A 13,111-nucleotide genomic window follows, 5' to 3' on the forward strand; every position below is an offset into this window, starting at 1 on the left:
AGTAACATGTCATGAAATTTTAAAATAATTAGGCTTACAATATTGAACTGGGGACCGAAACAGTGTCCAACACGGGCTAGTGAACGCACGTATTATTTCGTGCAGTGACAATGCTATCCATGAATGTCTAGTTATTATGGATGTTTACAACACATCCATGAAAATGATAGTTAATGGTCTTTTTTCTACGGGTTACTTCTTGTTGAGATAGAACATTGATCGGCAAGACAGGTGAATTCATGTCCGTGACTTGAATACTTTGTCGTCGTGGCGAGGAAGCGAGAGACGGGGTTGGGTGTTGAACAGGGTCACTCGAGGATGGTTCCTGCTCTACAGGCGAATTATCTTGGAAGTTACTTGAGAGTGCTTGGCTGATTTGTCTCTTTTTCTGCTCGCTGACTCTACTGTAGCTCCTGATACTACATTCTGATTTATGACCGCTAACTCCCATGATATGTCTGGCTTCGAATCCTTGGTCGTCCAATGTTGTCACAGTGGTAGCGCGTAGACAGTGGTTGGTATAGATATGAGAACACTCGGCTTCCATCGATATTTTTTTCATTTTGTTCGCAAGGGTATTCTTACCGACTGGAATGTTGTCGTACCAGATATCAACATCTTGGCTTTTTATCGACGATTTTGGCCGTTGCCACAAAGCTTGACAGTCGGGGTTGAGCTTCTGCAAATATTGCTCGAATGACCTGACAGGACAAAGCGAATTTGTTGGCGTCTCGTACATGCGTCCACACTGGCTAAATTCTCCGTCTTCGACACTACCGCGATGATTCTTGGTCTGCATATCTCGGCAAAATGATACATATTTCAAGCCTACCGAATCAGTCTTGATGGTTAAATGAGATTTGGTCATGTTGCGCAGGTTTTCCCGTCCACGATTGCAAAGGTAGATCATAATGTCAACAAATACCTTGTTTTGAAGTCCCCGTGGTGTTGAACGATCAAGAGCAGACGACAGCATAATTTTTGTCATGTCCTCCTTTGTTATCGGTTCTTTGTGTTGAGTCGCTCCTTTTCCCTCAACTTTCAGTTTCACCAGCATTGCAGAAAACACGTCATTCGCCTTCTTGAAATTCTCGTTATTGATAATGTCGATGCCACACTGTCTCAGAAAGTATCTTTGTAGGCCATACCGTATAGTTATCATTGATTTTCTGGAATACAGCTCTGCGTTACTCTGCCGAACCCCTGCATAGAAAGTTCCCAAGAACGAGCATAGTTCACCGGGCGATTTTTCCACAGCGGCCATAGTGGTGTTAGTTTCTTCGCAGAAAGAAGCCAAAATGTCCTTAGCATACCGAATGACATCTTTGGTTGCACTTGAATCTTTGTTGTTGATGAGCTCTTCAAGTTCCTCTGCGGACGGAATGCAAAATCTCGCCTGTTTTGCTAAAGGCTCGTCACTGTGACCGCCCGCCATCATTCAAAAAGCGCAGACGACACCTGCACCTCGGACTTAGTCACGTGACACTTTCGTGTTGACTATTTCCCTAGGGAAATAGTCTTTCAAAAAATGCCCTCTGACGTCACTTTTGTCGATTCAGTGGGGACTAGACGTATCTATTTTCTCGTCACGTGACGTATTCTGACGAATCGCGACACGGAATGAGCATGTGGCGTGTATAATATACACATATTGACTGGCCATGAGGGCAACAGCATACGTCTGTAGGCCCTACCCCGAGGGACTGTGAGTCACCCCCAAAAACAGACTGTTTCCCGAGGCCGTAGGCCGAGGGAAACAGTCTGTTTTTGGGGGTGACTCACAGGCCCGAGGGGTTAAAGACGTATGCTGTTGCCCTAATCATGGCCAGTCAATATGTGTTTTGTAACACACCTCATCCGTAGTCATACATAAGAACGTACCATACACAAAAGTTGTTGCATGTAAGCTATCTGATGTAATATGTTGGAGTGGTTCAGCAAGAAAAAGTTTTGCCCGACAGGGTCGCAATACTTCTGCAAAACGTTCAATGCACCTTTGATTATCGTCTTCGTTCGTTGCGAGTCCTTGTTTGAAACCAGAGCATTCAGTTCTTCTTCAGAAAGTAGGATAAATCGAAAAATTTCTCGACTATCGTTTCGCTCGGCCGCAGACGGCATCTTTGTTTACATTCCAGTTCGCGCATGCGCCAATGTTTTTTTGACGTCAGCGGGCATCATTTTTCGGAACTGATGCCTGGCGGCGGGCAACAGTTCCGACAAATGATACCTGATGACGTCGTTTACGTGGATCAGCACAAAAAGAACGCATCCCACGTGACTGTCAATTGGCGAATTAGAGCACAGACTGCGGATGAGGTGTTTACAATATATATTATTGCCTGAACATAGGTTCATGTGTCCGTGTGCAGGTGACTTTTGCCCGACGCCAGGAGGACGAATTTTCTCCTGCAGTTATAGTACGGCAATGTTTTTATTGCATGCCCCTTTTACAGTTAACACTATATGACATTCAGTTACATGCAGGACATTCTCAAATAAGTAAGTATTTAGGTAGGATTGTAATGTTATCCTGATCAGGGCACCATGCAAAAAGCTATTCATTATTTAGCCTACGCCAGTACTAAAGTAACCTGTTTTCGTGTTCTGCTTGATCTAAATTGCCTACACCCTCCAGGAACAAAAATGCCAAATGCCAAACTCGGTAGTACTAATATTTTTTATTCTGTTTTGCCAATAGGAACATTTTCGCGAAAACGAGGCGAAGTTGACGGTGACTCTTCTGAACGAGAGCGGTTGGCCACCTTTCTACAACTCAACGTGTGAAACGCCAGTTTATACAGGGGGTCAATTAAACCCTGTAAGTCATTGTTTTATTTTGTGTACCATAGTCGACGGGGAAAACAATAATTACTTTCGTGCAACGGAAAATGTGTTCCGATGACAGATAAATTGATTGGAATAGTTATTCATATAAAAAGTGTTAAAATACCGTAGGTCACATTGAAATAAATACTAGCCAACGCAAATGATTAAAGACCATTGTGAATATAATTGCCTATTTTGGGATAAAATCTGATCTGATAATGGATTATCTTGTCTGAAGTCTTTAATACTAAATATTTTATCGTTTGACAAGATTCATCAACCTTTCGTTTCTGTTATTATGACAAGATTCATCAACCTTTCGTTTCTGTTATTAATTCAAAGGAGTAAATGTTGATAATAAACAATACAGGTTTACGCTTTCACTGTAATGTCTGTTATAGTTCGGTCATCTCCTGCTTGATGTATCTTTCGGCAAAATGAGACTGGCTGACGTCGAATTTCCGAGGCAAGCTTTGGTCCTGGGGGTTGACACTGACAATGGCCGATGTAAGTGACTCTTAACTGAACTTTGAACTCCTCAATAGTTGTACGTTGAATACGCAGTCCATCAACAACAATAAAAACAGTGGCTTGGCCCTGTTACTTGCTTGTATAGTTCAAGCTACTGAAAGCAACAAAAGTATCAATAAACAATAAACCCACAATAAAACATTCTATTCGTCAGATAAGGCCAAATAATTAAATATGTATTAACATGCCTCCGACAAGTTGGTTGATCGAAGGGAATTCTTTTTTATCTTTATTTTGGTTGGCTAAGACTCACAACATAAGATAGAATTTAGTGAATCACAGACAAATAGAAAGACAGACATAGCAACGTGGATAAAATGGGTGTATATTTGGGGTACAAAACCTAAATTTTGGTATATATGATAAAAATTAATTTAGGTAAAAAACTGAAATGTAATATTTCACTTGAAAGAAGAGTACATGTACTGTAGAAACGAATATTCATTTATCCTCGAAAAACGAACATCATCTATCTTTATTCTAAAATGGCGTGGGTTTAAAGACTGACATTTAAAAAAGTGATTAAAACGCGATTAGCGAAATTAAAAGGCCTCTTATTCGAAATGTAAGGACTCTATTGCCAAACACAATAGTCGTTTTTATTTTATAGCATTTAAAAAAACATAGTACTGAGAAAATTTCAGAAAATTCAACCCGGCCAGAGTGAAGTTAAATTTTTTTCGAAAAATTGAATCTGGGAGAAAATAGAAGCTGGAAAATCGGGTAATTCGCATAAATTTGCATAAATTAACACATCTTTATCACGTAACTTACGACTGCTTTACAAGCTAAAAGGTGAATCAATCCAGTATTTTAGTATTTGGGTAAACAAATTAATTTAAATTGAATAAATATTTGCAAAAAGTAATTTTTTACCAAAATACGCTGAATTGGTAGTTGCAGTACCCCTTCAGTATTTATATCATATATAGGGATGTCATGGGAAACGATTTTATTGGCTTTATTGTAAAAATCAATCTCTTTATGATTTTTACCATTATTGTACTAACAACGATAATCTTTGAACACACATACGATCCTTTTTGAAATTCGATCTGCGTGTAGCATTCGTCGAGATGCATGTGACCGTAGAGCTGACTGACCACTCTTTTGCAGCCCAAACACAATACTCCGCCTAAGGTAGTATGACAAAAACTTCAGCTCAAACTTTCCTCAAGGAATATTTCAACCATTCCCTTTCAAAATCAAGAATGGAAATCGGGGGTCGCACTGCAAATTTTGGTACTGGAGAAACAACGTGCCCAAGATTTACCGATATTTGAAATTCAAAATGGCCTCCATCTCTGTAGAGAAAAATGCAAATATTCGGTCTTTCACATTTTATCAATGTGCTCATTTTGAAGCGCTTGGTGTAGGAAAACTTTTCATCGTCTTAGTTCTACGGAAAGATATGCATTGCCAATAAAGAGATAATGCCAACCTTTTGTGTCTTGGTCTCATCTTAGCAGCGGTTGTAAAGATCGAAAATTTTATTTTTTCTCCATATAGTTAACACAGGGATGGCGGCCATTTTGAATTTCTGACATCGGTAAACCTTTGGTAATTTTTAGTCTAGTAAAATTTCCACGGTGACCCCCCTCCCCGACTTTTATTCTTTATTGTAAAAGAGAAAGTTTAAAAGATTCCTCGAGGAGATTTTAAGCAAATGCTTAATTCTTTCACTTTCGAGGTACATGCTACCCTATCGTAGAGTCCAAATGGAAATTGGAAAATTTGTGGCGACCCTGCGGCGAGATATATAATTTTTTTTTTTTAGAAATTGAGCCAGTCAAAGCTTTAATTTCTCCATGAACTTTAACATGAACCCACAAGTGGTAGACCGGATATAAAAGCTAGCAAATTTATTACAAGTCCAGCAAGTATCCCATTCGCGTTGATTGCCTCATCTGCAACCCAACGTTCGGTCAAATCACGTAGGTACATTGTCACTTTACAATAAAACATTTTACCATATTTATAATTTTACAGGTAGCGCCGATATCTTCTTAAATTTATTTGAACCATACACAGCCTTTTGTGATTTATCAAAAACGTCTTACGAGATCTACCAAGTACAGGGGCCACCAATTCAAATACCGAAAATCAAGTTTTACGATGACAGGGTAAGTAACATTTTGAGTGGATTATTTTGTATTAGGAAAACTGGTTTCTCGCAATGTGGATCTCCCGATTTTTTCAGTCACCTTTGAGGAACATTATTCTTCGCATCCCGAGAATTAAGGTCTGTTTCATGCGAAATAATTACTCCACCAAGTAGAAATAAGAGTTAGAATAACGAATTACACATTACCAAGAGGGCATTACAATACCGTAATGACTAAGATTTTCATTTGTGTAAGAACAAAAAGGCAATCAGTATACTGTATTATTGAAAAAGAGAATGGATAGCTTGCATAACAGAAAGATGAAACTGAATTATTTGTCAAATTATTTTCATTATTTAGCTACTTTTACTCCCTTTCCCCCCGAAATGTTACAGCACCATTGTATCAGAGACTACACAATGACAGACAGACACACAGACAGGGACACAGAGAGGCGCATGGGCAAATACAGAAATACATTCTACCGGGCGATTTAAAGACGTGAGAGATCAATCTTTTTCTATCGTACAAGAGCGTTTGCTCGAGAAAAATGTAGCTCTATATATTTATGCTTCTTCCAGAACGCGCTTCCTAGGAACTTTTCGATGGATCCGTCAGTACGTCCTGATTGTATTGTCGAAACGCTGTTTGAGTACAGTTCTGCCAGCGCACCCATAGTTATGCTGGCATTAGTTGATCGTCCAGGCATGGGATATTCCCTTCAAAAAGTAGAGATAAAAATTGACAAGCAAGGTAAGTTAAATAAAAGAAACGAAATCGGATGCGCTCGAATTCTAGCACATACATGTACTTATTTATTTTTCTTTGACTTTGAATTGACTGTACATATCTTTGCCATTATAATATAGACACAACAGATTCATACCTTTTCAGTATGTTTCACTTGTTGTCTTTTAAACGTAATTGACAGACTAACTGTTTTATCGAATTATATCGCAAACTAAGTAGATAAAGCTACACCATCACAGCATATCACATTTATACGATACATAATCAAATAAATTCGTGATTTTTGATTAATAAAGCACGTACTCTTTCAGACAAAATATTACTTCTGAAAGAGCTTTATTACATTAGGAAATATCTAATCTCATAACCGAGTTGATAGAATCCATTTTGGTTGTACTCAAGTCATATAATACTGTAATGTTGATCTTCGTTTTGATCTGTTGTATTTGATAAGTCATATGAATTTGTCAAATATGGGGTTTCAAGGTAATTGCATGGTCACAAGAAAAACATTTACGTTTTGTAAACTATACCACGAAAATTCAAAGCCACGGCTTTCATGGAATCTGGCATTTGCTATCAATAAAATAGTTAATAAAAACCTACCTAACTAGGTAATAAGTTTGAATCAGATATTTTGAAGTATTGAGACAAAACATAGGGAAAACCCATTTTTGAAAGGTTATGCAAATTACCTATCACGTGATAGTTATGTAAACAATTGTGACATTGTGATTACCAATATATTTCCTATATCTAGGCTTTCAGAAAATGTATAATTTACGGGGGTTCTGAGCTTATTGACCACCAGAGATTTGTTAGATTAAAGAGGTTGATTTCTTGTCTTGGAACCTTAAGCTCTAGTATATATAAAAAGCTTATATAAGTCACACACTTCACGCTAAATTTCTTCAAGCTATATTCTAACAAAATGCAAACGTCATAGAGCTGTCTTTGACATACGCTCTTTGTTTGTTCACCGTGGCAGCATAATTTGAAGTTGGATCTCCAGGTACTTAAAAACATAGACATAAGGCCGCGTTCAAAAAAATGGTTGGAGGGGGGTGGAGGAATTCAGGGGGGATTCGAAAATTTTTGGGGAAGTCGAGGAGGGACTTGAAAGTTTTGCCCCGCCTATAGGGAGGGACCTGAAAATATTTTGATTCCCAACATTCTGATGTCGTCCAGTGGTTCTAATGTTAGTAATAATTAAACAAAATCTAGAACCGTTTTGTCGCATTTTATTCTTTAATCTCGAAAAAATCTAAAAATGTATGAATGCCATTACATTTTCGTAAAAGAAGTTGGCCTTGTAATGGAACAGGAGCTGCAACTGTTGATAATTTTTCAATATTTCTATAAATATGCAATGTATCAAACACAGTTTCTTGGCGTCTCTCTACAGAATGATGAAAAACACAATATTAAGTTTGTCAACAAAGCCCGTTCGTCTAAATATTGGTCAGCTGGTGAGAATTGAATAATACAAATGCACGGTACACGTAGGCTATGTTGGCAAGCTGAATACTGGACAGCTGAACATGTTGTAGGGAGTAGAACAAGAACGCAATTGTAGAAACTGAACAAAAATATTGTCAAAATAAATAATAGAAAATATCTTGAACCATGCTTTGGCATGTGAAAGACTTTGGGAAGCACATTCTTGAAATCGATATCCATATATTCTTAAAATCATCGGCAACCAACTTGCAGTGTATCGGGAAAAGAATTTTTAGACTGGGGCTACAGATCAATAGCTTCTTAAATGATTGATCAATTCGAATTATTGATTGTTTTAGTTATATGTACAGCTCACATAATCATGCGTTAGAAGAATATGGAAGGTCAACACTTGACTTGATTGTCGAACACTTCTAGTCCATAAAACAGAACTCAGAAACAGCATCAATATTGGAACATGGAGTGTTATTCGTAGAAAGCACGTACACCACCTGTCTCTGTGCCTGTAACATTCCCTATACTCAGCAATAAGAGTGTAAAAGTTCGACAGTGACTCTGTAAGGAAGATGTCAACTGACCATACAGGGGTCAGACTTAAGAGTTCAAAAACGTCCATGTATTATGTACATCTAAATTTGAAAAGCATCCTGTTATATTTGAGTTCGGGTTGGGAACTAGGGCTAGCAGAGGTGAGGTCTGTGTAATTAATTCATGTCATTGTATTCTAAAGGATGCCCACCTGGTAAATATGGTATGTTATGTGATAAAGACTGCATATGTCAGAACGGTGCTTCTTGCCATGGGTTCAATGGTGCTTGTAATTGCTACAAAGGATGGACAGGACCTGCCTGCGATATAGGTAAACAAATTTGATTACTAAAAGGCTACGAATGCTTTACCTTTATGCTTTAATTTATAGATTAGTTCAGGATAAACATCAAGCATAACAACAAAGCAGTCAAAACTGCAACCATATGGCTATGTAATTCTACCATTTTTTTGACGTAGTGATGGTGCACAGTGGTCCCGATCTTCGGCCGACCGACTTCTTTGCTTGGTGCTGCAACAGTTTAGTGTTAATTCGAATCAACGGAGAAAACTACATAAATCCACATATGACCAGACACGAAAGGAACAGACAATAGGAATGCTACAAGTGAAATTATGAAATATTTATTCTCCTGGGACTAAAGATAGCAACCAATGTTACCGCATTCAAAGCTACGTTATTTAAATGGATCATCTCGCAAATGTTTCGTACCGAAGTAAGAGCTGTTTGTAATTCCGCAGACATATCTGTAATACTTTTTCAATTATAATTTCATACCGATAATACGAATTTACTTCATTGCAGCTGTAAAAGAGCTATGGATTACACCTGCAGATGGTAAGCCGATCAACGGCCAAATATTCGATCTTTCCTGTCACTACAACTTTGAAATCAACTCTGCATACGGGATAGTCTGGACATATTTCAATGGTTTGTCTAGTAGAATTCTAGACGGTCCGTTGGAACAGATCTCCTATGATGAGCATAAAAGGTCAGTAATTCACAAGGTATGGTGCTGTCTGACAGGCGACAGCCACTGCTTTTGAAATGATTACCTGCCATTTTGATTGAATAGGATAATTCAAATTTTTAGTATTCGATGATGAAGTTTAAAAAACTCATCAGCCGAGTGCAATTTGTTCATAGACCAAATTTCCAAGCATTACTGAATGTGTTATGTTTTTGTTTAATTTTCAAGCCCAGCCTCTCTCTCTCTTTTGAATGATATTCAACATAGAGTCATCTATTTAATCGACAGGTAGTGCATGTCGTAACTCGTCAGCGGATCAGCTGTCTTAAAATGTCTAACGATAAACCTCCTAATTGCTAATTAATGAATTGTATTCTTTGATTAAATTTTTTCCTTGCATTAAAGTACTTGGAGAATGTTCCGCGACTTAAGCAGAGTACATTGTAGTGGGGATTCAGCTGAGCGTTTAGACCTCTTATGTCTAGATGAGTACATGTAGGTTGCGATTTTGAATCAAATAGGAGATTCAGTGAATTTAGAAACCTAATGTGCTTTCAGCCTGTATTGATTTTTTAATGAAATAAATCCATAAAGGAGCAAATAAAAAAAACATGTAAATGTATTGATCATCGTAGCTCACAGACATATTTTCAGATTCAAGACTCTCTTCAACTGATCGAAATCTAGACGTAAATGCAAAAGCCAGTACAATGAGGTAATCCGCATAAAAGCATATGTGAACATTTTTCGCTTTATTGTAACACATCTTTCTAAAAGGAGTTTAAAATGCGGAAATAAATGGTTTACTCATTTACAAATGTAAACAAATGAACCTCTAAACCAGTGTTCGAAATTTGTGGAAAATATCAACCAGTCACCAGGACTGGTAACTTCAAAAAGTTGCCTGTCCTGCCAAAAACTTACCAGTCCTGATACTGTGAATACTTTTATGTGCCTAAGTATTTTTGTTATGCGCTGTTGAGTAGGATGCATTTACGGGAAAGAAAACTCTCTTGCCATAAAATTTGAATTGGAGCCCGGAAAAAAATAGCAGACATACTTAGTTTTAAAGAAGACTCCCCACGCTAAAGTCAACCTGTCCGCCGGACTGGTAACTTTTTTATTTTACAAGTCCTGCAGAAAAACAACCAGTCTCGGACTGCCGGACAAGTGTTATTTCGAACACTGCTCTGAACAATCTCAATGAAGATACCTGAATACCTACCTGAAAAATATACTATATTAAAATCACCGGACAGTCTAGACACAAATTTATTTGTTTTATACTAAATGATGTTATTGGACAGAGGTTTCAATTTCTTTGGCAACTAGTATTAAGATAAGTAATAATCATATAATTATTATATAATTAACATAAAATACTGAATTGCTTTCATGAATTACAAAATCAAAGAAAATTTGATTTTGCTTCAAAACCTAGCGCTAAGTGTTTCAATGATTTGGCAAACAGCGGAATATATCTCTGTACTATAAAATCAATGAGAACATGAACTCCTAATATTGCCCATTGTGTACCTGCAGGTGGTTTTAGGTTCAATAAATACAACGCGTATGTCCATACAGTATATCTAAGCTTCTCTTCAGAGGTCTTTGTCAAACGAACTGAAATACTCCGATAATTCGGCCTATAAGTGGACGTACAGAGTGTTTAAAATAAGTGTCTTTCATGTTATCCTCTTGGCCTTCTTCATCTAGCATCAACTTTTGTGTAAAGACGTAACAATACCGAATGCTACCTACATACCTGCTCAACCGTCCATAAATTTATACTTCCACTTGCTTACCTACCTACTTGTCGGAGGGAGCCTTCAGTAATTACAGGGATGGGCCGGGGAAATAGGGGAAAGTCACGCTTTAGAAAACTGTCTGAGGGGGAGCGTCACTTTCTATAAACCTATCTTGGGGAGGGTCACATTTAACAAAAGCTCATTTTACAGCCCAAACTTCGATTGTCCATGCAATATTCTGTGAATACGAAATCACCGACAATATACACCCTTTCTTTTAAATTCATACACATTATTCACAAGTAAAGAATATGCAGTGGTATCCTACATTAAACACCTTGAACAGTTAAAATTGATGAAAAGGCAAGAGGTAAAAACGTATGGGTCAGGTCGCAAAGTGTTTACCAATTATCAAACGTTTATAAATACACAGATATTCAGTTCTACATTAGAAAAAATTATTCATACTTTCCTCATAGACTACAACGTATAGTGAATCAACATTTCGGTGAAAGTCCCATGGACTTGTAACTACCCAAGTCTAATCGAGTACATTAAAATGAATTATCAAAAGTCTATAAATACAGAGATTTAAGTTTTGTATTGGAATCAAATTATACATAGTTTCCTAATAGACTACCATGTAAAGTGAGTCAAAATTTTCGGTGAAATTCCAATCTCAAATTTCTTGTACGCATATTCATTTGTAACCAGCCTAATTCAATCAAGTGCACCAATACGAATTATCAAACGTCTATAAATGCAGAGATATTGTTAATTTTTGGAAAACATTATTCATATTCTCTCATAGACTACCTATTTGATTATAACTTATCTTAATACTAGTTGCTAATAAACATTATTCATATTCTCTCTAGACTATAAAATATATTGAATCAACATTGTAAATGAAACCCCAAAACCCAATTTCTTGTATACATGCATGTTTTACTTCACACTTCAAGCAAAGTACATTTACGTATGTTATCAAACATCATTTTAATTTACAGGCATAGCTTGTTATGTGGGGAAAATTGCCAATAGTTTGCCTGATGTACTCCCATGTATTATGATTTGATATTTTTGCACCGTGTTCGCTAAAGGGAGGAAAACCCGATTTTTGGAAGGTTCAGCAAAACTTTGTCACGTGACTATTATGCAATAAAATGACTTTGTACAGTGCACGGTCGAATTGCCAAATATCAGGGCTGTCAGCAAATATATACTTTATTGGGGTTTGGGACTTCTATAACTGAGAAAAAAATAAAAATCTGAAAGAGTCTATTTTGTTTATAGCTACACCTTAAAACCTATCATGGGAATCGACTACTCCCACTGAATCTTCCTTTTTCATGAAGAATAAATAATGCAATCCCATACAAATAATTGTTCAGAAAAATTTCCGAAACTTTTTCTCTCAACTACATGTTACGTTAATGTCACTTTGACACTCTAAAACAAATGCGGAATAAACTTGATTTTAAATATCGTGAGCACCACAAAAATTTTCCATTTGTTTTGAACCTATTCGCTATTTAAGATAAGTTGTTTCAAATGGCGCCATAAGCTAGTCCGTAGTTAAAATGTTTTTAGCGACGAAGTTACGTAACTGAGGAAGCTTATAGGGTTGGGAGAGGCAAAGTTGACGTCATTTCCGTCAACAACTTCCGTAAAACTATTTTGTCACACCACGTGATCAGTGTTATCTAACGACTACAGCATACCATTCACGCTGCACGCTCATTATCAGCGAAAATAGTATCGTGTTGGATTGACATTATAATTGAACTTAGAGCGTACGTGTGAGTGTATTGGCTTACATGAAAATGCGACAGACAATAATGCATTTACGTTAGAACGTCCATGCTCGATCAAATTGTTTTTGTTCAGTCGGTGTAAATTACGAGATTGGTTGATGTGGATGGACATCTTGCGTGCGTTTGGTCTTTGTCTGACATGCATGTCGTTTCGATCTCCTTTTTACTGTGCAGGGGAGAATGAATTACGTTCCTCATGGATTTCAACTATGTAAAAAATACGAAGTTTTGAGTGGATTTACGATTTCGTTTGCAAAATTACGAGCGAAAATTTCAGCTTCCCATTTCATCGGCGCGACCGTGCAAGAAACCTCAGTCTCCTGCTACCTCCATGATCACATGTTGTACCACAC

General features: G+C 37.3%; 1 protein-coding gene across 1 annotated transcript in view; it reads left to right on the forward strand.

Annotated features, from left to right (window-relative positions):
* Nucleotides 1-13,111, forward strand: part of LOC139133501 (uncharacterized) — a 44,953-nt gene that overhangs the window by 18,559 nt on the left and 13,283 nt on the right. Inside the window, exons 15-20 of the mRNA XM_070700135.1 lie at nt 2,699-2,818; nt 3,228-3,333; nt 5,347-5,480; nt 6,044-6,215; nt 8,404-8,532; nt 9,028-9,214. Coding sequence (XP_070556236.1) covers nt 2,699-2,818; nt 3,228-3,333; nt 5,347-5,480; nt 6,044-6,215; nt 8,404-8,532; nt 9,028-9,214 — 848 coding nt within the window. The remainder of the gene's footprint in view (nt 1-2,698; nt 2,819-3,227; nt 3,334-5,346; nt 5,481-6,043; nt 6,216-8,403; nt 8,533-9,027; nt 9,215-13,111) is intronic.

The sequence above is a fragment of the Ptychodera flava genome, chromosome 5, assembly GCF_041260155.1.
Source record: "Ptychodera flava strain L36383 chromosome 5, AS_Pfla_20210202, whole genome shotgun sequence".
NCBI lineage: Eukaryota > Metazoa > Hemichordata > Enteropneusta > Ptychoderidae > Ptychodera > Ptychodera flava.